Raw genomic sequence first — 24469 nt, forward strand, 5'->3', positions numbered from 1 at the left:
ATAGGTACCTGGATGTTAGTCAGCTGTCACGGGCTGCTTCCTGGGGGTGGAGGCCTGGTCGAGGACCGGGCCGCTGGGACACTAAAAAAAAGCCCCGAAATCATCTCAAGATAACCTCAAGATAGCCAGTGTTGTGGTGGATATTGTCCCTCCTTCCCCGTGATAACCCAGACCTGCCAGCTAGAACACGCTGCAGCGGAAGGAAGCGCTGAACAGAACCAGGTAAGAGTAGGTGCGCCACAGGCACAGTCAGAGAACACTGTGTGAACATCAGAGGTCCGCGGTTGTTCAACGTCCTCCCAGCAAGGATAAGAAATATTGCCGGAACAACCGTGGACATCTTCAAGAAGAAAACTGAACAGTTTTCTCTTGAAGTGCCGGACCAACCGGGCTGTGGTGGATATGTGGGCCGCTCCAAGCAACAGTCTGTTGGACCAAGCGTTCGACTCCAGGCCGGGTTTTGGGGAGCAGAACCCCCAGAACCTTCTCCAGGTATGTCGTGTATGACCAACACTTCCGTGTGGAGGTGGTTGGGCACCACGCAGTCATTTGCCCACCAGAAGAGAAACGACTAATCAGCCCAAGAAGAGAAGTTCATGTGTCCACGAGGCTCAACACGCCACAATGTAGGGCGTTAGAAACCCAGGGAACCGCCTACCCGCCGAAGCCGTTAATGCCAAAACTCGGCTCCAGATCAACCCAAGTCAAACATTGACATTAAAATGATGGCAGGTCTTCTGTCCTACACTTAGGACTTCTACACTGTGACAGTGACGGACCTGAGTTGTTGATGACTCTGCATAAACACCCGCCCCCCCCCCAGGTGTCCTCGGCCGTACAAGGACAGCCTCGGCCCACCAAACCCCGTCTAAAACCTGAAAAAAAAACTTTGGTGCGCAATTTCACGGGGTATTCATGCCCGTGCCACCTCTTGGGTGTCTGTCTCTTCATCAATCAAATCACGAGTAATTGATTTTTGTTATTACAGGTTGTGGTGAACACTGGCAACCCCGGCGCCCAGCGGGAGGGGTACCTGGCAACCCCCCGGCGCCCAGCGGGAGGGGTACCTGGCAACCCCCCGGCGCCCAGCGGGAGGGGTACCTGGCAACCCCCCGGCGCCCAGCGGGAGGGGTACCTGGCAACCCCCCGGCGCCCAGCGGGAGGGGTACCTGGCAACCCCCCGGCGCCCAGCGGGAGGGGTACCTGGCAACCCCCCGGCGCCCAGCGGGAGGGGTACCTGGCAACCCCCCGGCGCCCAGCGGGAGGGGTACCTGGCAACCCCCCGGCGCCCAGCGGGAGGGGTACCTGGCAACCCCCCGGCGCCCAGCGGGAGGGGTACCTGGCAACCCCCCGGCGCCCAGCGGGAGGGGTACCTGGCAACCCCCCGGCGCCCAGCGGGAGGGGTACCTGGCAACCCCCCGGCGCCCAGCGGGAGGGGTACCTGGCAACCCCCCGGCGCCCAGCGGGAGGGGTACCTGGCAACCCCCCGGCGCCCAGCGGGAGGGGTACCTGGCAACCCCCCGGCGCCCAGCGGGAGGGGTACCTGGCAACCCCCCGGCGCCCAGCGGGAGGGGTACCTGGCAACCCCCCGGCGCCCAGCGGGAGGGGTACCTGGCAACCCCCCGGCGCCCAGCGGGAGGGGTACCTGGCAACCCCCCGGCGCCCAGCGGGAGGGGTACCTGGCAACCCCCCGGCGCCCAGCGGGAGGGGTACCTGGCAACCCCCCGGCGCCCAGCGGGAGGGGTACCTGGCAACCCCCCGGCGCCCAGCGGGAGGGGTACCTGGCAACCCCCCGGCGCCCAGCGGGAGGGGTACCTGGCAACCCCCCGGCGCCCAGCGGGAGGGGTACCTGGCAACCCCCCGGCGCCCAGCGGGAGGGGTACCTGGCAACCCCCCGGCGCCCAGCGGGAGGGGTACCTGGCAACCCCCCGGCGCCCAGCGGGAGGGGTACCTGGCAACCCCCCGGCGCCCAGCGGGAGGGGTACCTGGCAACCCCCCCGCGCCCAGCGGGAGGGGTACCTGGCAACCCCCCCGCGCCCAGCGGGAGGGGTACCTGGCAACCCCCCGGCGCCCAGCGGGAGGGGGTACCTGGCAACCCCGGCGCCTAGCGGGAGGGGTACCTGGCAACCCCCCGGCGCCCAGCGGGAGGGGTACCTGGCAACCCCCGTGCCCAGCGGGAGGGGGTACCTGGCAACCCCGGCGCCTAGCGGGAGGGGTACCTGGCAACCCCCCGGCGCCCAGCGGGAGGGGTGCCTGGCAACCCCCGTGCCCAGCGGGAGGGGTACCTGGCAACCCCCGTGCCCAGCGGGAGGGGGTACCTGGCAACCCCGGCGCCCAGCGGGAGGGGTACCTGGCAACCCCCCGGCGCCCAGCGGGAGGGGTACCTGGCAACCCCGGCGCCCAGCGGGAGGGGTACCTGGCAACCCCGGCGCCCAGCGGTAGGGGTACCTGGCAACCCCCGTGCCCAGCGGTAGGGGTACCTGGCAACCCCCGTGCCCAGCGGGAGGGGTACCTGGCAACCCCCGTGCCCAGCGGTAGGGGTACCTGGCAACCCCGGCGCCCAGCGGTAGGGGTACCTGGCAACCCCCGTGCCCAGCGGTAAGGGTACCTGGCAACCCCGGCGCCCAGCGGTAGGGGTACCTGGCAACCCCCGTGCCCAGCGGTAGGGGTACCTGGCAACCCCCGTGCCCAGCGGTAGGGGTACCTGGCAACCCCCGTGCCCAGCGGTAGGGGTACCTGGCAACCCTGGCGCCCAGCGGTAGGGGTACCTGGCAACCCCCGTGCCCAGCGGTAAGGGTACCTGGCAACCCCGGCGCCCAGCGGTAGGGGTACCTGGCAACCCCCGTGCCCAGCGGTAAGGGTACCTGGCAACCCCCGTGCCCAGCGGTAGGGTATCACTATAAGCGCCCTTAACATGTGGAAGCACATACTTCAACATGTGTGGAAGCATCGGAGTGTATATATGAATGCTACACAGTATTCATCTATGGACATCCATATATGTTGAAACATGTGAAGAACCTCACACACACACACAGCTCCCTGACAAGGAGGAGCCAGCTTAGCTTAGCTGCCAACACCCACACATCGTGTCAGCAAGGCGGACAGCCCGCCTGCTTTCACACCTCTCACTGTATTTCCCACTTCTATACTTCCCTTCACCTATGCCTCTCCTTCCTCTTTACTAAAAAAAAAAAAAGCGCCCAGCCTTCAACGTAGGGGGGGGGAGGGGAGGCTGTCACGCCAAAACGACCAGAGAAAATTAATTGGATATCCGTTACCAGCTTAAGTGTCCGAGTCCTGGATTGTACCTGGTTGATGGGGTTCTGGGAATTGTTCTACTCCAAGTCCGGCCCGAGGCCAGGCTTGACTTGTGAGAGAGTGGTCCACCAGGCTGTTGCTTGGAGCGGCCCGCAGGCCCACATACCCACCACAGCCCGGTTGGTCCGGCACTCCTTGAAGGAAACTATCCAGTTTCCTCTTGAAGATGTCCACGGTTGTTCCGGCAATATTTCTTATGCTTACTGGGAGGACGTTGAACAACCGCGGACCTCTGATGTTTATACAGTGTTCTCTGATTGTGCCTATGGCACCTCTGCTCTTCACTGGTTCTATTCTGCATTTTCTTCCATATCGTTCACTCCAGTACGTTGTTATTTTACTGTGTAGATTAGGGACCTGTTCCTCCAGTATTTTCCATGTGTATATTATTTGGTATCTCTTTCGTCTCCTTTCTAGAGAGTACATTTGGAGAGCTTTGAGACGATCCCAATAATTTAGGTGCTTTATCTCGTCTATGCGTGCCGTATATGTTCTCTGTATTCCCTCTATTTCAGCAATCTCTCCTGCTCTGAAGGGGGAAGTGAGTACTGAGCAGTACTCGAGACGGGACAACACTAGTGACTTGAAGAGTACAACCATTGTGATGGGTCGTAGTCGACCCATCGACCTAAGAGTCGACGCTACGACCTAAGAGTCGTAGCTGCTGCTGCTGCTGCTGTACTGTTGGCGATACAACAGCTTCCGTGTACACACCTGCACCTCCCACACCTGTCACTCCCCCCCCCCCCCCCGCACACCTATCACCCAGGGGGCGGGGTCGTGAGCCGCTGGCCGTCACGACAATGTAAGACAACTCTGCCCCTCAAGGCCCAAGACAGGACAATATTCAGCGCGGTTTACAGTCCCGGTCATCGAGTTCCTGGTTTTTACCGGCGCGTTCCTGCTCACCTCGGCCGCCGCCACGGGGCCCACTCCGCTATACACCCCCACACACCCCCCTCACTACTTACTGCACTGTTAAACTCTCCTTCACGCCGTAGTTAGTCCTACGGGCTCACCATGCCCCGTCCTACTGGGAACTGTGTGGCCCGAGTAGCTGAATCTAAGATTGATTGATAAAGATTAAGCCACCCAAGAGGTGGCACGGGCATGAATAGCCCATAAGTGGTGGCCCTTTTGAGCCATTACCAGTATCAAGAGCTGATACTGGAGATCTGTGGAGGTGCGACTGCACCCTGCGTGACGGGAGATTGTCTCCCGTCCTGAATCTAAAAACAGCAGCAGCCTTAATAGTGATTACGGGTTATTCATGCCCGTGCCACGTGGTGTGGGACCATCTTAATCAATGGTACTGGTGACGTCACACTCCCAGGGGCACCCAGTGCGCGCTTGTACCCGGGTGTAATGTGCCCCCCCCCCTCCTCCCCCCACTATACAATTATTATATGTTGGCAAAACCTGATAACCTCCCTGTCGACACCAGCCAAAAGGGGGGGGGGTCCAGGCCCCACGCCATAAGGGGGGGGGGTCAGGGCCCCACGCCATAAGGGGGGGGGGGGGGGTCAGGGCCCCACGCCATAAGGGGGGGGGGTCAGGGCCCCATGACCCCCGGGGGCGCTGCCACCAAAACTCAACACATTAAATGTCATGAAATTTGAAATTTGCAAATTAAGTACTCCATAGAGGCGGTGGACATCTTGAGAAGCGAGGGGCGTCTTGCACGAGTCTGATGCACCCTGCAACACGTCGCCCTAATAACGCGTCGCATTTTGACGTACTTCAAGGCCAAAAGTCTTCGTACTAGAAAATGGAAGCGGCTGGCGAAATGGATATAATGTCCCGTTTTCTGTTTTTGAGTCCTGTGGTAGATAAGGATAAGGGCACTTTAGTACCCCAGTTTGCTGACGTTGGGGACGTTGGCGCGCACACTGTCACACGCTACCACCTCCCCGACACCCCACCCTGGGGGAAAAAGGGGGGGGGGGAAGGGGTGGCGTGTGAAACACCGCAAGTATGTGGTTCCCTTCACCACACATACGGCATACCGTATGTGTGGTGTTTCCCTTCCCCTCTAGAGGGGGGGGGAGGGGAGACAGAGGAAACATTCCCCCAGGAGTGGGGAGAAGGGGAGGTAGGGGGGGGGGGGCAACAATGTAACCTAACCAGGTGTGTGTTGCTGGCGTCGGTGGCGCCCCCAGCGGACACTTTCACTACTGTTGCTTCACCCAACACCACCTTTCACCCAACACCACCCGCCACCCCTCCCCCCTCACAATCAACATTCCCCCCCACACACCAACACCTTGGGGGGGGTACCGCTGGGGGGGAGGGGTGGGGGGTCCAGCCCCACACGTGCAAGAAGCGTGTCTATCAAGAAGTTGCTATTGAAGACCTTTAGGGGATCTTGTAGCACCAGTGTGCGCTCCTTGGGGCAGTCTTGTGAAGAGTTGGGGGCACGGGACGACCCCGCCAGCATCCTTGTGTACCCTCCCACCCTGCAGGCCTCCTACTGCTGCTGCTGCTGCTCCCTAGCCTGTGTACCGTCATGCTGCTGCTGCTCCCTAGCCTGTGTACCGTCCTGGGGCGCCCTGCAGGCCTCCGCCCGAGGGCGTCGTACCCTACACCCTGGAGTGTGCCCGAGGCAGCCAGCAGGATAACACATCAACTTCAAGACATTTGTGTTACTCTGGCCGGGTCAACTTGCGTTCCTCATATTACTTATATATGGCAGGAGGTTGACCAATTGGGGCCTCGTAGCCTGGTGGATAGCGCGCAGGACTCTTAATTCTGTGGCGCGGGTTCGATTCCCGCACGAGGCAGAAACAAATGGGCAAAGTTTCTTTCACCCTGAATGCCTCTTACCTAGCAGTAAATAGGTACCTGGGAGTTAGTCAGCTGTCACGGGCTGCTTCCTGGGGGTGGAGGCCTGGTCGAGGACCGGGCCGCGGGGACGCTAAGCCCCGAAATCATCTCAAGATAACCTCAAGAAGAAGCCGTGGAGCGTCCAACCTCGTCCCAAATGTTCTGTGATGTTCATACAATGTTCTCTGTGCCTGTGGTGCCTCTCCTCTTTACTGGGAGTATTCGACGTTGTCGTATCTCGCTCTAGCAAGTTGATGTATTTATATACACAAAAGTTATTACAGTCTGGTACAGCCACACTCACAGTTTCAGGCAGGTGCTTAATCCTAATTTTCCCCGGGATGTAACTTGACAGACTGTCTCGCCCCTGCCGGCCGACAGCCTCCCTGCTAGGGACGTCTTCTCTGCTCTCCTGGCTCGTCTGCTCTGTTGTCTTAATGCTTCAATGCTCTATGCTCCCTCAGTACTCATGATCTGACCTCAGGTCACTTGAGGTCATTAACGCTTTGAGGTGTGAGATCTCAGGCCGACAAACTGGCGCCTCTCAGATCCTTGTCTGTGACTCATGTACTCTATGTATGTATTAAACACTTTTACAGTGTTACAGGAATACGACCCGCCAAATCGGTTAACAACCAGGTAACCATTCGATACCGAGGGAACAGAGGCTACAGTTAAGGATTGGTGCCCGGTCGATCCTCCCCGGCCAGGATACGAACCCAGGCCACAGCGCCGAGCGAGTGTGTTACCACTGCGCCACGGAGACCGGTTATTTTGCCGTTACATATTTGGGACATGTTCCAGTAACCTCCCCTCCACCCCCTGCCCCCTCGATTATAATCTGAAAATGTATTACTATGAAGCGCTCATGTAGGCCGTTATGCGCTCATGTAGGCCGTTATGCGCTCATGTAGGCCGTTATGCGCTCATGTAGGCCGTTATGCGCTCATGTAGGCCGTTATGCGCTCTATATTCGCTGTATGTCAGATGTCTCCCGCTGTGAAGGGGGGAGTACCGAGCAGTACTCAAGACGGGAGAACACGAGTGATTTAAGTAAAGCGTGAACACACTGGTGTTCACCTGGTACTGGAGGTGTTCATCCACCCTTTGTAATGTTCTTGCCTGATGCAATGTTACCTTTATGTTCACTATGTGAACGTCGCCAAGACGTTATCCTCAAGATCATGGACATGTGGTGTTTATGTATGAGGTGCTGTGTCTTGGGTGTGGGGCTTGACCGCCACCCCCCCCCCTGCCCGGGGCTTGACAGGTTATATCCTGCTTTACCTGTCAATTGTTGTCCACGCAGTGTAATGCTCTATCACTCCATGGTCACACTTGCAAAATGTGTTTGCAAAGTTCGCATGCAATGTGCATTTTTGTGTTTCAAATGCTTTTATGATTTTGTCACGGTAGTTGAGTAATTGCGAAAGACAGCATCTTCACGTTCTAAATCCATGTCGACCTGGATTGTTAAGTTCATTGTTCTTCATAAAACTGGTGATTTGACTTAAGTCTTTCAAGACTAGAATTGTGTGATGTTAGTGGGACCGGCCTCATTCTTACACATCACTTTGCTTCAGGACGGTAAAGCGACGGTCTCGCTTCATGGAGGCCTGTGTTCAATCCCCGACCGTACAAGTGGTTGGGCACCATTCCTTTCCCCCATCCCAAATCCTTTTCCTAATCCCTTCCCAGTGATATAATCCTAATAGCTTGGCGATTTCCCCTAATAGTTCCCTTCCCTTTACTTGCTCCCTTGTGTGTTGTGGGGGGGAGGGGGGTGTGTGGCGGGGGTGTTGCAGAGTTGTAGTATTGCTTGAATCCGAGCTTGTTCTCAATATTACACCAGGGATCGTGCTACTGGAACTTGGGCTGTCTTTATAAAAGTGGAGTTTTAGGAGTCGTGGGCCCGTGGCGGCGAGCATAGGAATGTTAAACTCTCTCTCAATGTGCACTGTGCTTGTGGTAATCGGTCCGTCTAATTACCACAAGCTACCACAAACTACACAAACTTCAGAAAGCTTCCTGGCAATACGTTAGTAATGAATAAATATGATATATTTACTCATTATAATGTTGGTGCTGAATGTACAACACGAAAAAACATAATTTTAATCTGAAAAAGTATCTTTTTATAAAGAAATTAGACGAAAATAAAAAGCTGGTGACGCCAAATCAAGTCGACGATCCAAGCTTCGGTTAGGTTAGGTTAGGTTAGGATAGGTTAGGATAGGATAGGATAGGATAGGATTAGGTTAGGATAGGTTAGGATAGGTTAGGATAGGTTAGGATAGGTTAGGATAGGTTAGGTTAGGATAGGTTAGCCTAACTTAATATATCATTTATTCATTACTAACGTATTGCCAGGAAGCTTTCTGAAGTTTGTGTAGTTTGTGGTAGCTTGTGGTAATTAGACGGACCCGTGGTAATGTACCTGACCGTGCCTGAAGGCCATCTCTAGTGGCTTCCACAGGGACAGACATCAAATTTCCTCCCATTGTTAGACGATTTGTTAAGGTGTGTTTCGAATTGGCCTTCACGGTTTCGGCGGGTAGGCGGTTCCACCCTGTGGGTGAAGAACCATCTGCTGTTTTCTGTACTCTAATGTGGCTTGAAGATGTGAGCCCTTGTCTGCCTCATATCAACCTTGCTGATAAGTAAGTTCTCAGGACAGTCAACTAATGGGTACATCTTACTGAAGCGACCATACGAGTCAAAAGTACTCATACTCCGCCCAAGTAAAACAAACAAGCAACACTTAGTGGGCCAGCCACAGGCTTATGGGCCGCACAGGAATATCCCTGAAAAAAAACACTAATGGCTATTTGGGCGTTTAAACGGTGAAATGCTTAGATCAGCGCGAGGCTAATTTGCCTGTCCTCCAGTGTATATAACTAACCTTGGCTTTTCAGGTTCAATATATGCCGCCCCCCCCCCCCCATTACCCCAGGGGGAGTGTCGGGGGGGGGGGGGGCGGTCCCCCTACCCATCCCGCACTTACCTAGTTGTGCTTGCGGGGTTGAGCTCTGGCTCTTGGGTCCCGCCTCTCGACTCTAAATCAACTGACAGTACAGGTTCCTGAGCCTACTGGGCTCTATCATATCTACACTTGAAACTGTGTACGGAGTCAGCCTCCACCACATCACTGCCTAATGCATTCCATTTGTTAACTACCGAGATAGAAAAGTCATTTTAATGTCCGACTCATTTGGGTACTCAGCTTCCACTTGTGTCCCCTTGTGCGTGTACCACCCGTGTTAAATAATCCATCCTTCTCCCCCAAATCAATTCCCCGAGAATTTTGTATGTGGTGATCATGTCTCCCAGAGCTCTCCTGTCTTCCAGCGACGTGACTAGGGCACACTTGTGTAGTTGTACACCTCCACACTCCTGGGGAAGGCTACAGTGACACTGGAGTGTAACACCCAACGGTAGCAGGCCGCCATGAGCGTCCAAGACCCAACAACAAAGTTCAAAACTGGCGCCAAGAGGGCGGTTACTCACCCAGCATGAGGAAGGGCGACGCCATGTTGATGCCGATGAACTCTACCCCGAGGTAGATGAGGAAGCCGAAGGCGGCGGCGCAGGCGAGGCCGGCGGAGATGACCCCCATCAACCCCAGCCAGGGCTTGGTCCTCACCCAGTCACCCATCATCACGGAACACACGCTGAACAACACCATGATAGCCAGCGTCACCCCGAAGAACGGCACCACGGAGTTGGTGTTGTTCTCCAGCTCCGTCTCCAGCGTGCGGGACACGAACCTCGCCACCTTCACGCTACCGAAGTCCCTCTCGAACATGGCGGCAAGTAGTGCGTCTTCCCACCGCGCGGCGCTGTTGTGGCGGGAGAGAGAGAGAAGGGTGTTAGTACACTCACACCCACCATGCCCACCCTACACCCCCCGGGACCCACACCCACCATGCCCACCCTACACCCCCAGGGACCCACCATGCCCACCCTACACCCCCAGGGACCCACCATGCCCACCCTACACCCCTGGGGGCCCACACCCACCATGCCCCCCCTACACCCCCAGGGACCCACCATGCCCACCCTACACCCCCAGGGACCCACCATGCCCACCCTACACCCCTGGGGGCCCACACCCACCATGCCCACCCTACACCCCCAGGGACCCACCATGCCCACCCTACACCCCTGGGGGCCCACACCCACCATGCCCCCCCTACACCCCCAGGGACCCACCATGCCCACCCTACACCCCCAGGGACCCACCATGCCCACCCTACACCCCTGGGGGCCCACACCCACCATGCCCACCCTACACCCCCAGGGACTCACACCCACCATGCCCACCCTACACCCCTGGGGGCCCACACCCACCATGCCCACCCTACACCCCCGGGGACCCACACCCACCATGCCCACCCTACACCCCCGGGGACCCACACCCACCATGCCCACCCTACACCCCAGGGACCCACACCCACCATGCCCACCCTACACCCCCAGGGACCCACACCCACCATGCCCACCCTACACCCCCGGGGACCCCCACCCACCATGCCCACCCTACACCCCTGGGGACCCCCACCCACCATGCCCACCCTACACCCCCGGGGACCCACACCCACCATGCCCACCCTACACCCCCGGGGACCCACACCCACCATGCCCACCCTACACCCCCGGGGACCCACACCCACCATGCCCACCCTACACCCCCGGGGACCCACACCCACCATGCCCACCCTACACCCCCGGGGACCCACACCCACCATGCCCACCCTACATCCCCGGGGACCCACACCCACCATGCCCACCCTACATCCCCGGGGACCCACACCCACCATGCCCACCCTACATCCCCGGGGACCCACACCCACCATGCCCACCCTACATCCCCGGGGACCCACACCCACCATGCCCACCCTACATCCCCGGGGACCCACACCCACCATGCCCACCCTACATCCCCGGGGACCCACACCCACCATGCCCACCCTACACCCCGGGGACCTACACCCACCATGCCCACCCTACACCCCGGGGACCCACACCCACCATGCCCACCCTACACCCCGGGGACCCACACCCACCATGCCCACCCTACACCCCGGGGACCCACACCCACCATGCCCACCCTACACCCCGGGGACCCACACCCACCATGCCCACCCTACACCCCGGGGACCCACACCCACCATGCCCACCCTACACCCCCGGGGACCCACACCCACCATGCCCACCCTACACCCCCGGGGACCCACACCCACCATGCCCACCCTACACCCCGGGGACCCACACCCACCCTACACCCCGGGGACCCACACCCACCATGCCCACCCTACACCCCCGGGGACCCACCATGCCCACCCTATACCCACCGGACCCACACTAACCCTACACCCCCGGGGACCCACCATGCCCACCCTACACCCCCGGGGACCCAACATGCCCACCCTACACCCCCAGGGACCCACCATGCCCACCCTACACCCCCAGGGACCCACCATGCCCACCCTACACCCACCGGACCCACACTAACCCTACACCCCCGGGGACCCACCATGCCCACCCTACACCCCCAGGGACCCACCATGCCCACCCTACACCCCCGGGGACCCACCATGCCCACCCTATACCCACCGGACCCACACTAACCCTACACCCCCGGGGACCCACCATGCCCACCCTACACCCCCAGGGACCCACCATGCCCACCCTACACCCCCGGGGACCCACCATGCCCACCCTACACCCCCAGGGACCCACCATGCCCACCCTACACCCCCGGGGACCCACCATGCCCACCCTACACCCCCAGGGACCCACCATGCCCACCCTACACCCCCAGGGACCCACCATGCCCACCCTACACCCACCGGACCCACACTAACCCTACACAAGGCGGCCCCAAACACAGGCAGGAGGAGCGACACTTACTCAGCGTCCTGCTTGGGAGTGTTGGTCTTGAGCCAGTAGAAGATAGAGAGCGCCTGGACACTCTCCACGACACTGTCGTTGTTCACGACGGGGCCGCCGAAGAAGTGCGGGAAGACGTAGGTCTCGAAGGTGCTGGGGTTGAGCATGAGTGGGTAAGTGATGTTAAAAGTGCCATTTTCCACCTGCGGCATCAGCTCCTGGAGCGCCAACACGTTGTTCTCGTAGCACTTGCTGTCCCAGATGGCGCACAGGTCGTCGTACCTCACCACCTTGTTATCGTCGAGCTTGGCGCTCACAGAGTGCACCAGCCGGTCCACCTTAACGATGTCGTCCCACACGTGGGTGCGGAGGAGCGTTCCGTTGTCCTTGGCTGTTATGATGAACCTGGCGAAGCGCCCCGTGCGGGTCAGACGCGACGGGTGGAAGTCCGAACTGAAGTTGAGGTAGAAGTTCTCCTCTATGACCGCCCTCTCGTTCCTGGCTGACCCCGTGGTGGGGGAGAAGAGGTACTCGGGGTCATCCTCGTACCTGATCCTCTGGAACCCCGTGGCCAAGATGGCGGACAGGAAGATGGGCACGATGATGAAGTAACCGTAGTGCCCGGCGATCGTGTGCCCCAGCCGGCAGAACGACCGGTTGAGAAAGTTGTCGAATTTCTGCAGGAAGCAACCCATGACCTTACGCAGTTTGGCGCGTCGCTTGACGCAGGGGTGACGCAAGCAGCAGGCGCAGCAGGACGCAGCAGCAGCAGCAGGCCCGGTTCCTTCCCTCTCCTCCTCAGCCCTGCGGACAACACAAAATGTTAACATGACTTCAAACTCTGAGTCTCCTAACAAGCTTTAGTGTTATTAATATAAGGAAGGTTCAACTACCCGGGTTATGGGTAATTAATAACGAGGTCCACATGCAAGTAAATCACTGACAATGATGGGAGTCTGTACCGGGATTGTGGGTAAAGCAAATGGACAGCATTTATGAACAGTTTTTGTGTGACTAAACTCCCCCACACCTGGTGGTGGGCTCCCCCCCCCCACACCTGGTGGTGGGCTCCCCCCCCCCACACCTGGTGGTGGGCTCCCCCCCCCCACACCTGGTGGTGGGCTCCACCCCCCCCACACCTGCTGGTGGGCTCCCCCCCCCCACACCTCCACACCTGGTGGTGGGCTAAAGGCCTATCAACACCTCCACAATTCTTTATAACCAGCCAGCACGTATAATTTAGCCCTCAGCATAGTCCAGGACTCCAATATACGCTTCAACCAACAACTGTTTGGACCAACTTACTAAAAGTCAAGCCTGGGCCCGGGCTCTGGGAGTAGCACAACTCTCGAAACCTTCTCCAGGTAAGCTCCAGGTCTTACCTGGAGAGGGTCTCTAGAGTTCTACTCCCCGAGCCAGGCCCAGGCCTGAGGATAGGCTTGAATTGCGATAACTTGGTCGAACACTTACTTGCAGCTGCTCGCAGGCTCACACTACAGCTTGGTTGATCCGGCTCGTCTTGTAAGAACTGAGCTAATTGTTTCTCCCAGTATAGCGAGCGGTGTAAACATTCACATTAACGTAGTACTCAAACATTGTAATTATTTAAGTAGTATCACAAGTAACACCTTAAAATTTTGTTAATAGGTCGTCCCATTTCTCACCCTTAACAGGTACATACTCGAGGCCTGAGAACTACCACTAGGACAATGACGGGGGCGCGAACCCTGCACCCTGGCATTGCCAGTCGCGAACTCTACCATTAAACTTTTTTTTTTCGATTTCCTCATTGAGACACACATGTTAATGCTCCGTGTGTTACTTCAGGCGTGTCAGTCAAGCCAAGCTTTACAATTATTGTTACTGAACTCTCAATGTTCACCCCTACCAAACTAGTAGTAAAGGATTCTCAACATTCGTAGCACAACAGTCAGTATTATGAGGGTGTTGACCAGACCACACACTAGAAGTTGAAGGGACGACGACGTTTCGGTCCGTCCTGGACCATTCTTAATCGACTTGAGAATGGTCCAGGACGGACCGAAACGTCGTCGTCCCTTCACCTTCTAGTGTGTGGTCTGGTCAACATACTTCAGCCACGTTATTGTGACTCCTCGCCTGCAGTATTATGAGGGATGACTGGCGAGTCCCAGTACTGTCACTGTGGTCCTCTGGTGAGTGGTGGTGATTTAGCTACTCGGAACGAAGTGTCCATGTAGCACGGGCTATGGTGAGCCCGTAAAGGGGTAATAGATGAAGATTAAGATTGATTGATTGATGAAGATTAAGCCACCCAAAAGGTGGCACGGGCATGAATAGGCCGTAAGTGGTGGCCCTTTTGAGCCATCACCAGTATCAAGAGCTGATACTGGTGATCTGTGGAGGTGCGAATGCACCCTGCGTGACGGGAGATGTCTCCCTTGTTAATGACCTTGAAGATTAAGCACTTACGGGCTATTCATACCCGTGTCACCCAAGAGGTGGCGCGGGTATGAATAACCCATAACCCCTCTAGTCCAAACATTTTATAGGCCCTTCGCTGGGGTAGAGAGGGGCCTGGGTTGGGGGTGGGGGGGAGGTGGTAAACAGCCATCCTAACATCATCAGAGTACTCACAAATATGTCGTGATGGACCACCAGAAACACTTCTGTAGTACTGAACATGTGCTACAGTAGGCCTAGGAATATATAAATTTAGTTTTCAACTTTCATTTTTCGGATTATACACAAAAAATATATGTAAGGATTGCCATAAGCGGGAGTCAGGTTGTGGCTCAAGGGCCCGGCTCACAGCGTGCCTCCCTCCCTGCTACACTGACACCCCCCCCCCACACAGCCCGTCCTGTGTTTTTTTTTTTTTTTGAGATATATACAAGAGTTGTTACATTCTTGTACAGCCACTAGTACGCGTAGCGTTTCGGGCAAGTCCTTAATCCTATGGTCCCTGGAATACGATCCCCTGCCGCGAAGAATCGTTTTTTCATCCAAGTACACATTTTACTGTTGCGTTAAACAGAGGCTACAGTTAAGGAATTGCGCCCAGTAAATCCTCCCCGGCCAGGATACGAACCCATGACAGCGCTCGCGGAACGCCAGGCGAGTGTCTTACCACTACACCACGGAGACTGCTTCTCTTCCAACGTCAAGAAACTGGTGTACTAAAGTGCCCTAATCCTAACCTACCAGAGAACCCAAAACAGAAAACGGGCCAGTACGTCACTTTCGCCAGCCGCTTCCATTTTCTAGTAAGAATGTTTAGCCTCAGGTAGAGGCTACGTATACTCTATTAGGAGGCCGGGCTGGCCCAAGAGGGTACCTGTACCGTGCAGGGTACCTGTACCGTGCAGGGTACCTGTACCGTGCAGGGTACACTCACTGTTGCTGCCTACCCCCCACCCTGGCACACCTCGCATGAAGTCCAGGCACTTATTGCTTATAATCACTATTTGGCTTATAAATAAGTAAATATGTGACATATTCCAAGCCATATTTTTTTTCAAGGCACTAATTTTTTCTCTCAGTTTTATTAAACAATAGAGATTTTATACAACATTTGGCAATATCCTGAGTTACTTTACAATTTATTTAAATATTTTAGTTTTGTTTTATTATTTTTTATAAAACTAATATCAATGTATGTATAGGTTCAGTACTAATTGTAATATCTTAACATACTAAGGTTAGGTTAGGTTGGGGTTTTCTATTCAGCTTTTCAGGTTCAAACTCAAATATTCAAAATAAATTAGTATGTCACATATGCACTTATTCATAAGCAAGATATGGATTAAGTAGGTGCGAGAACGGGTTGAGGAGAGATTAATGTCCCATAGCCTCAACACGCCGCGATTCATTTAACATTCCTCTGGGAAACTCGAGTGAAACCCTCCGTGGATGGTGTGACAGTTGGTGCTTGTCTGTGGTGCGTGTCTGTCACACTGTCACGCCCCGTCCCCCCTCCACACACCTGTCACGCCCCGTCCCCCCTCCACACACCTGTCACGCCCCGTCCCCCCTCCACACACCTGTCACGCCCTGTCCTTGTCCCCCCTCCACACACCTGTCACGCCCTGACACAGGCAGACAAGGTCATGCCCTAGTTGCTGTGTGTGTTCCGTAGAGGCGCCCGTGGCGGGACAGGGAGACAAGTTACCTATACTACTGCCCCTCAGGTGGCAGAGCTCGCAACTGTTGTACTCGCCCAGTTGTGCGTGCGGGGGTCCAGCTTCGGCTCTTTGGCCCCGCCTCTCACCTCTCAATCTACTGTTACTAACTAATGTCCCCAACCCACCCTCCCGCAGGAAGCAGTCCGTAACAGCTGTCTAACTCCCAGGTGCCTATTTACTGCTAGGTGAACAGGTGCATCATGGTGAAAGAAACTCTGCCCATTTGTTTCTGCCATCACCGGGGATCGAACCCGGACCCTAAGATTACGATTCCAGAACGCTGTCCACTCAGCTATCAGGCCCCTGGTGAGTGAGTGAGTGAGAGAGAGAGATATAGTGAGGCCAGCGCCTCATTAGTCCACAAACACTTCTAAATTGTATTTAAAGGTATATCCCACCAAACACACACCGAAACTACGACGTTGGTACAACGTTCGAACAAGTTTTAACCCCTCCTAACCAGTTATAACAACCAATATAGCAAGTTGTAACAACGTTCTAATACGTCATAAACACGTTAAGCCAAGATGTAACAACTTTATTACAAGTTGTAACAAGCGGAAAATAGAGACAGTTTCGGTTTGTGTTTCCAGGGTATAGGGCTTAGTGGGGCGCGGACAGTGTGTGTGTTCTCCCTCTCCCTGCATATACTGTACTGTACTTATTATTAAATCTAATTTATTTTATTCGTAAAATATAGACAAGAACTGATACAGATGTACATTCGAAGGTACAAATTAAATACACGCATACTAGTCTCAAACCCTGTTAGGAATTAGCGAAGACCATTTACCGCTAGAATCCACTCTAAAGGTCATCTCTACTACTGGGACCCATTAAAAAGTCTAATTCTGTATTCTCTAGAGCGCAGGCGAGAGATGCATAATAATCTACACGTGGAAGTTAATCTACATTAATGGAAGATATTAGAGGGACTGGTTCTAAATTTGAACACATTATATCACACTAGACCAGGAGGCATGGCAGGATGTGCAGAATACCCCCGTTGAAGAGCAGAGGTGCAACAGGTACTCTGAGGGAGAACTATCAACATCAGAGGCCAGAGACTGTTCAACACGCTTCCACTACACATAAGGGGCATAACTGGCGGACCCCTCACATTGTTCAAGAGAACTTATAAACACCTCCAAAGGATACCTGACCGACCAGGCTGTGATTATCATCATCCACATTTACAGTTTACATATCTAAACTATATTAGTTTCACAGAGTTTACATCAGACTTTCCATTCACCGGGGGTCTAGGAGACCCGAACCGTGGACACCATGTGTGTGGGGTCGAAGCTGGATCGACTGGGCCATGAGTAGCCTTAATAAGGAAAGTTTCCAGAAGCAGCGTCCTGCTGCCAAATTGGACTTCACGTCCTTTCCCGACTACTACTGCAGCTCAGAGGACTTACTGACCCGCCTCATACCACCAGTAAACATTCAGTGGAAAGTGTTTTATTTTGTCACTTGTGTGTTTCCACATTCCCCGGCGGCAAGTTGGTTGGACGTGTCATCCCACATATTAAGTATTCATAAGTTTTTAAATATCCGACATACTTGGATCCCGAATGTCTTCATCTCAATAATACAAGTGCTGTATGAGCCAAGAGGAACACTGTACGTGGGGAAACACAGTGAGATTGTTGCCTTGTTAAAGGGTCAGACTCCATAAACAGTGTGCAAGGTCTTGTATACAGGAGTGGCAATATATATGGAGGAGCCCACACTGTGCATGATGTGTTCTCGTTCGGGGATAAATGATTTGGAAATGCTAGTTGTCGGTACTGTGGTAAAAAGTGGTATATAGTATTGTGTTACACTCGCGGCAGTGTAGAGTCAGGACTGACGGAGGAGAAACATTTGTGCCATCTTGCTGCCATTGTCGAGGCATCTACAATGATACTTCCTCTCTCTGTCCCATGAAGCTCCGTGTGAGATACTCCAAGCCGGCACCCATAAGCTGGGTAAACGAGGCTCTGAAGGAACCAGGAAGAAACAGTGGAAAGACGACAGCCTCCGTGACCAACATTTGGGACAAAGGCACGGCGACCATTAAGGATAGCCTAGTTGATATCGAAGCCACTATGGAAGCCACTTTCCTAGTGGGAAACGACGCCGACAAAGTGTACCCTGGTGGTGAGGTGCAGGACAGCGGCGTGGACTCTGCCGTCGGTACACACATCTTGGAATACCTCAAAGTTGGACAAGAGGATTGAAACCCTATACAAATTAGCCATGGTAAACACACATTGCCAAAACAGGCCGCCCTGGAGCATGGAGAAGGGAGAACTCAAAACCCATCAAACGTAACGCACAATATGGAAAAGCTTTCATATTTGCAAACATACAAGGCCTAAAGTCAAAATCAAGAAAAAGTTATTCATAAATGCCCTTCTAATAGAATCGAACTTAATATTTGGTGCATTTACAGAAATTCATATGAAAGACTACATGGATAGTGAAATTTGGATCCCAAATTATAAGCTATATTGACGTGACAGTAATTAGGTCATGTGGTGGAGTAGGTGTGTATATTAAAGAACTGGCATGTACAGAGCTCCTGAACTCTGCCAAGTAGGTGGTAGAGGCACTTGGCATCAAGGTTGAAAATATAAATCTTATTCTAATATACAAACTACCAGATGCAACAGTTAAGGAATTCACTGAACAGATAGACAAAATAGAGAACATCCTTGATAACCTAGCAAACGCAGTACCAGATATTATCTTCCTTGGAGACTTCAATCTACCCAGTTTAAGACAGAATGGTAAACAATAACATAGCAGGAAATCAACCTGAAACTAACCAACCACAGGTCAGAACGACCGAGATTCTGAAATTCTCGCTCAAACACAACACAGCCAACTAGGAATGAAGTCACTCGACCTGATCTTCACAAACAATGAAGAAATAATCAGACAATACACACTCGGATGCTACATACTCAGACCACAAGCTCTCTGATGTTCAAACCAGCATCAATACCTGTAACAAGGCCAAGAGGACCAACAAGGGTTATTCAACCAGTTCAATTTTAACAATAAGAGGATCGACTGGGAAAAAAAATATAGACCTTGCAACCCTTCAATGGGAGACGGTCTTAAGCGACAAAACTCCCACAGAGGGAATAGCTCAACTGACAGCTGAAGCTTACAAGGTCTGCTTGAAGCACGTGCCTGTGAGGAGGGGCAGAAAGAGGACCACTCAGAGAACGCAGACGAGTCTACAGAAGGAAAAAAAATCAGAAATGCTTAAGCAGACCACTTTTACAACAAAGAAACGTATCTTAGAGCAGACGCTGAAGCTATCATGCGAGTCTGAGGAAATGGAACTGGAGCAGAAAGCTACAAGAGAATTTTTTTCACATATGCAAAATCGAAATAAAAACACGTCCTCCAGTATTGGACCTTTACTTACAACCGAAGGTTCGTAGAAAGAGGATGACATTAGTGAAATCCTAAAAGGGTTTCCTATGAGGCTATATTTAGTACCCCAATAAACACGAAAGTTGAGTATCCAAACAGCTTCTTTATGAATGCCATCCAAACACCAGACAATATAACTGATATTAACACGAACACACAAGTCTTTGAACGATTAACTGACAATATGGCCATGCACTCGGCTCCTGGACCCGATTAGTGGAATTCAATATTCATAAAGAAATGTAAAGTACCAATAGCGCGAGCGCTCAGCATAATATGGAGAGCGCGCGCCTGGATAAAGGAGAGATAACAGCTGCACTTAAATCTGCAGATATAGCTCCTCTGAACAAGGGATGTAGTGAATTGTGTACCGTAGGAGTTTGTGAGCCCCTTGAGGGACCTGTAAATATACGAGGGTTAGACATAACTTAAGCTAATCTATCCTTTTGTTATATACTTTATTTTCTCAAACATGAACTTTAAAATTATAACAAAAGTAACACTTGACTGGACAGTTTCGATGCTCTTAAACTGTTATATATAATAATTTGAGCATCAACATAACCCCTTACATATAACTACAACCTCCCCCATAAAGACCTAGCCCAACAACCTCCCCCAACCCATAAAGACCTCGCCCTACAACCTCCCCCCCATAAAGACCTCGCCCTACAACCTCCCCCCCATAAAGACCTCGCCCTACAACCTCCCCCCCAAAAAAAAGACCTCGCCCTACAACCTCCCCCCCCATAAAGACCTCGCCCTACAACCTCCCCCCCATAAAGACCTCGCCCTACAACCTCCCCCCCCATAAAGACCTCGCCCTACAACCTCCCCCCTATAAAGACCTCGCCCTACAACCTCCCCCCATAAAGACCTCGCCCTACAACCTCCCCCCCCATAAAGACCTCGCCCTACAACCCCCTCCGTAAAGACCTAGCCCTACAAATCCCCCCATAAAGACCAGCTCGCCCTGCAACCCCCCCCATAAAGACCTCACCCTACAACCCCCCCCATAAAGACCTCGCCCTACAACCTCCCTCCATAAAGACCCCGCCCTACAACCCCCCCATAAAGACCTCGCCCTACAACCCCCCTCCCCCCATAAAGACCTCGCCCTACAACCCCCCCATAAAGACCCCACCCTACAACCCCCCATAAAGACCTCGCCCTACAACCCCCTCCCCCATAAAGACCTCACCCTACAACCCCCCCCATAAAGACCACCTACAACCCCCCATAAAGACCCCACCTACAACCCCCCCATAAAGACCCCACCTACAACCCCCCCATAAAGACCCCACCCTACAACCTCCCCCTCAAAGACCCCACCTACAACCCCCCCATAAAGACCTCGCCCTACAACCCCCCCATAAAGACCCCACCCTACAACCCCCCCATAAAGACCCCACCCTACAACCCTGCCCCATAAAGACCCCACCCTACAACCCTGCCCCATAAAGACCCCACCCTACAACCCTGCCCCATAAAGACCCCACCCTACAACCCTGCCCCATAAAGACCCCACCCTACAACCCTGCCCCATAAAGACCCCACCCTACAACCCTGCCCCATAAAGACCCCACCCTACAACCCCCCCCCCCATAAAGACCCCACCCTACAACCCCCCCCCCATAAAGACCCCACCCTACAACCCCGCCCCATAAAGACCCCACCCTACAACCTCCCCCCATAAAGACCCCGCCCTACAACCCCCCCCATAAAGACCCCACCCTACAACCCCCCCATAAAGACCTCACCCTACAACCCCGCCCCATAAAGACCCCACCCTACAACCCCCCCATAAAGACCTCGCCCTACAACCCCCCCTCAAAGACCCCACCCTACAACCCCGCCCCATAAAGACCCCACCCTACAACCCCCCCATAAAAACCCCACCCTACAACCCCCCCATAAAAACCCCACCCTACAACCCCCCCATAAAGACCTCACCCTACAACCCCCCCATAAAGACTTCACCCTACAACCCCCCATAAAGACCTCACCCTACAACCCCCCCATAAAGACCCCGCCCTACAACCCCCCATAAAGACCCCACCTACAACCCCCCCATAAAGACCCCACCCTACAACCCCGCCCCATAAAGACCCCACCCTACAACCCCGCCCCATAAAGACCCCACCCTACAACCCCCCCCATAAAGACCCCACCCTACAACCCCCCCCCCATAAAGACCTCACCCTACAACCCCGCCCCATAAAGACCCCACCCTACAACCCCCCTCAAAGACCCCACCCTACAACCCCCCCCATAAAGACCCCACCCTACAACCCCCCCCATAAAGACCCCACCCTACAACCCCCCCATAAAGACCTCACTCTACAACCCCGCCCCATAAAGACCCCACCCTACAACCCCCCCCATAAAGACCCCACCCTACAACCCCGCCCCATAAAGACCCCACCCTACAACCCCCCCATAAAGACCACGCCCTATACCTCCCCCCTCAAAGACCCCCCCCCCCCAACAAGACACTAAACTACTCGCCACATAATTCGTCCAGAGTCTTCAAATACCTTAATGACTTACATCCAGCAGGTAAATATTACGAGGGAGCAGCGTCGACCAGGCCTGGTCGAGGGCACCACCACGACTGGTCGCCTCGACCACCTCTGGCAGCACCCACTACCAGTGTGACGTCACTCACAGCCAGGGACAGGCAGACCACCTCCTTCAACTACTTAACAACCATGTACTGCTGCCTCTGTCTCAGGCACCACAGGAGGACAGTGTCAGCACCACAGGAGGACAGTGTCAGCACCACACGTGGACAGTGTCAGCACCACAGGTGGACAGTGTCAGCACCACAGGAGGACAGTGTCAGCACCACACGTGGACAGTGTCAGCACCACAGGTGGACAGTGTCAGCCCCACATTAGGACAGTGTCAGCACCACACGTGGACAGTGTCAGCACCACAGGTGGACAGTGTCAGCCCCACATTAGGACAGTGTCAGCACCACACGTGGACAGTGTCAGCACCACAGGAGGACAGTGTCAGCACCACAGGGGGACAGTGTCAGCACCACAGGGGGACAGTGTCAGCACCACAGGTGGACAGTGTCAGCACCACAGTGGTGCCACACTAGGCTCACTTCCTTCCTCCTGATCTCACGATCTCTTAACCTGTTGATGGTCGTGGGTGGAGGAGTGAACACCTCGCATGTTCACCCTTTACTCCAGTGTTCAGAGGTGGTGAACACTGAAGAACATATCCCATAACATCCAACCCAGCGTCGTATATCCATCTCTCCTCAACTGGGCCGTCAAGGTCCAGAATTTAACTTTTAATTACCGTGTGTGTCGAGTACTAACAATGGCCGCCAGCCAAGATACCTGGTTGATACCTGGTTGATGGGGTTCTGGGAGTTCTTCTTCTCCCCAAGCCCGGCCAGAGGCCAGGCTTGACTTGTGAGAGTTTGGTCCACCAGGCTGTTGCTTGGAGCGGCCCGCAGGCCCACATATACCTGGTTGATGGGGTTCTGGGAGTTCTTCTACTCCCCCAAGCCCGGCCCGAGGCCAGGCTTGACAGAAGATATTAACGGAATTGAAAAATCAAGTAAAACTGCTTTTTGCTGCGGTTTCTGGAGCACTTTGGAATGTTTAGTAAGCCAAAGGTGACATTTTCAGTTTCCGGAAATACATTTGCAGTGTTGCGAGTTTCTGAAGAGTGAGAGGGGAAACATTTTAACCACTTTCTCACTCGTAAAAGTGAGTCTTGTGTTCCTGTTTTGGTTAGACGCTATCCCACAAGCCCTTAAAAATAGGTCTTTCAACATTCAGGGTTCTTAAAATGAATGTTTGATTGCCATATTAGGGCAAACTTGCTTTACAAACCAACATTTAAATTCTTCCGATAATCTCAAAATTCGCGGCTGTGGTGCTTCTTGTATCATCTGTGGGCCGTCGGTGAAGCTTTGAGTGCTAAGAAGTAAGATAACATATCACATGGAATCCCAACATCAACATAACCCTGGCCAACACGGGTTCAGAACAGGGCGCTCCTGCCTCTCACAGTTGCTGGACCACTATGACATGGCCTCAGGTGCCGTGGAAGACAAGCAGATGTAATATACACACACTTTGCAAAAGCCTTCGACAAATGTGACCAAGGTACAGGGCCTCGTAGCCTGGTGGATAGCGCGCAGGACTCGTAATTCTGTGGCGCGGGTTCGATTCCCGCACGAGGCAGAAACAAATGAGCAAAGTTTCTTTCACCCTGAATGCCCCTGTTACCTAGCAGTAAATAGGTACCTGGGAGTCAGTCAGCTTTCACGGGCTGCTTCCTGGGGGTGGAGGCCTGGTCTAGGACCGGGCCGCGGGGACACTGAAGCCCCGAAATCAACTCAAGATAACCTCAAGAAGGTGTTATTGCACACACAATGTGTGCAAAATGAATTACTGGTAAGGTAAGGAGATGAATCTTCAACTTCCTAACGAACAAAACGCGGAGTGTAATAGTCAACACAGTCAAATCTGGATCATCTACTGTCAAAAGTTCAGTCCCCCAAGGTATCTGGTTGATGGGGTTCTGGGAGTTCTTCTACTCCCCAAGCCCGGCCCGAGGCCAGGCTTGACTTGTGAGAGTTTGGTCCACCAGGCTGTTGCTTGGAGCGGCCCGCAGGCCCACATATCCACCACAGCCCAGTTGGTCCGGCACTCCTTGGAGAAAATTATCTCGTTTTCTCTAGATGATGTCCACGGTTGTTCCGGCAATATTTCTGATGCTCGCTGGGAGGATGTTGAACAACCGCGGACCTCTGATGTTTATACAGTGTTCTCTGATTGTGCCTATGGCACCTCTGCTCTTCACTG

At 54.1% G+C, this 24469-nt stretch overlaps 1 protein-coding gene across 5 annotated transcripts in view; it reads right to left on the reverse strand.

The window, feature by feature from the left end:
* Window positions 1-24469, reverse strand: part of LOC123760132 (patched domain-containing protein 3) — a 168210-nt gene that overhangs the window by 85091 nt on the left and 58650 nt on the right. For 3 of the 5 annotated variants that reach the window (XM_069325462.1, XM_069325461.1, XM_045745633.2), the window contains 2 exons: window positions 12058-12840; window positions 9652-9983 (listed from right to left, as the gene is read on the reverse strand). In XM_069325462.1, the coding sequence (XP_069181563.1) occupies window positions 9652-9983; window positions 12058-12840 (1115 nt within the window). Of the gene's footprint in view, window positions 1-9651; window positions 9984-12057; window positions 12841-22171; window positions 22314-24469 lie in introns of those variants that run through there. The other 2 variants (XM_045745634.2, XM_045745635.2) reach the window with 2 other exon arrangements.

This window comes from Procambarus clarkii, chromosome 16 (assembly GCF_040958095.1).
Source record: "Procambarus clarkii isolate CNS0578487 chromosome 16, FALCON_Pclarkii_2.0, whole genome shotgun sequence".
NCBI lineage: Eukaryota > Metazoa > Arthropoda > Malacostraca > Decapoda > Cambaridae > Procambarus > Procambarus clarkii.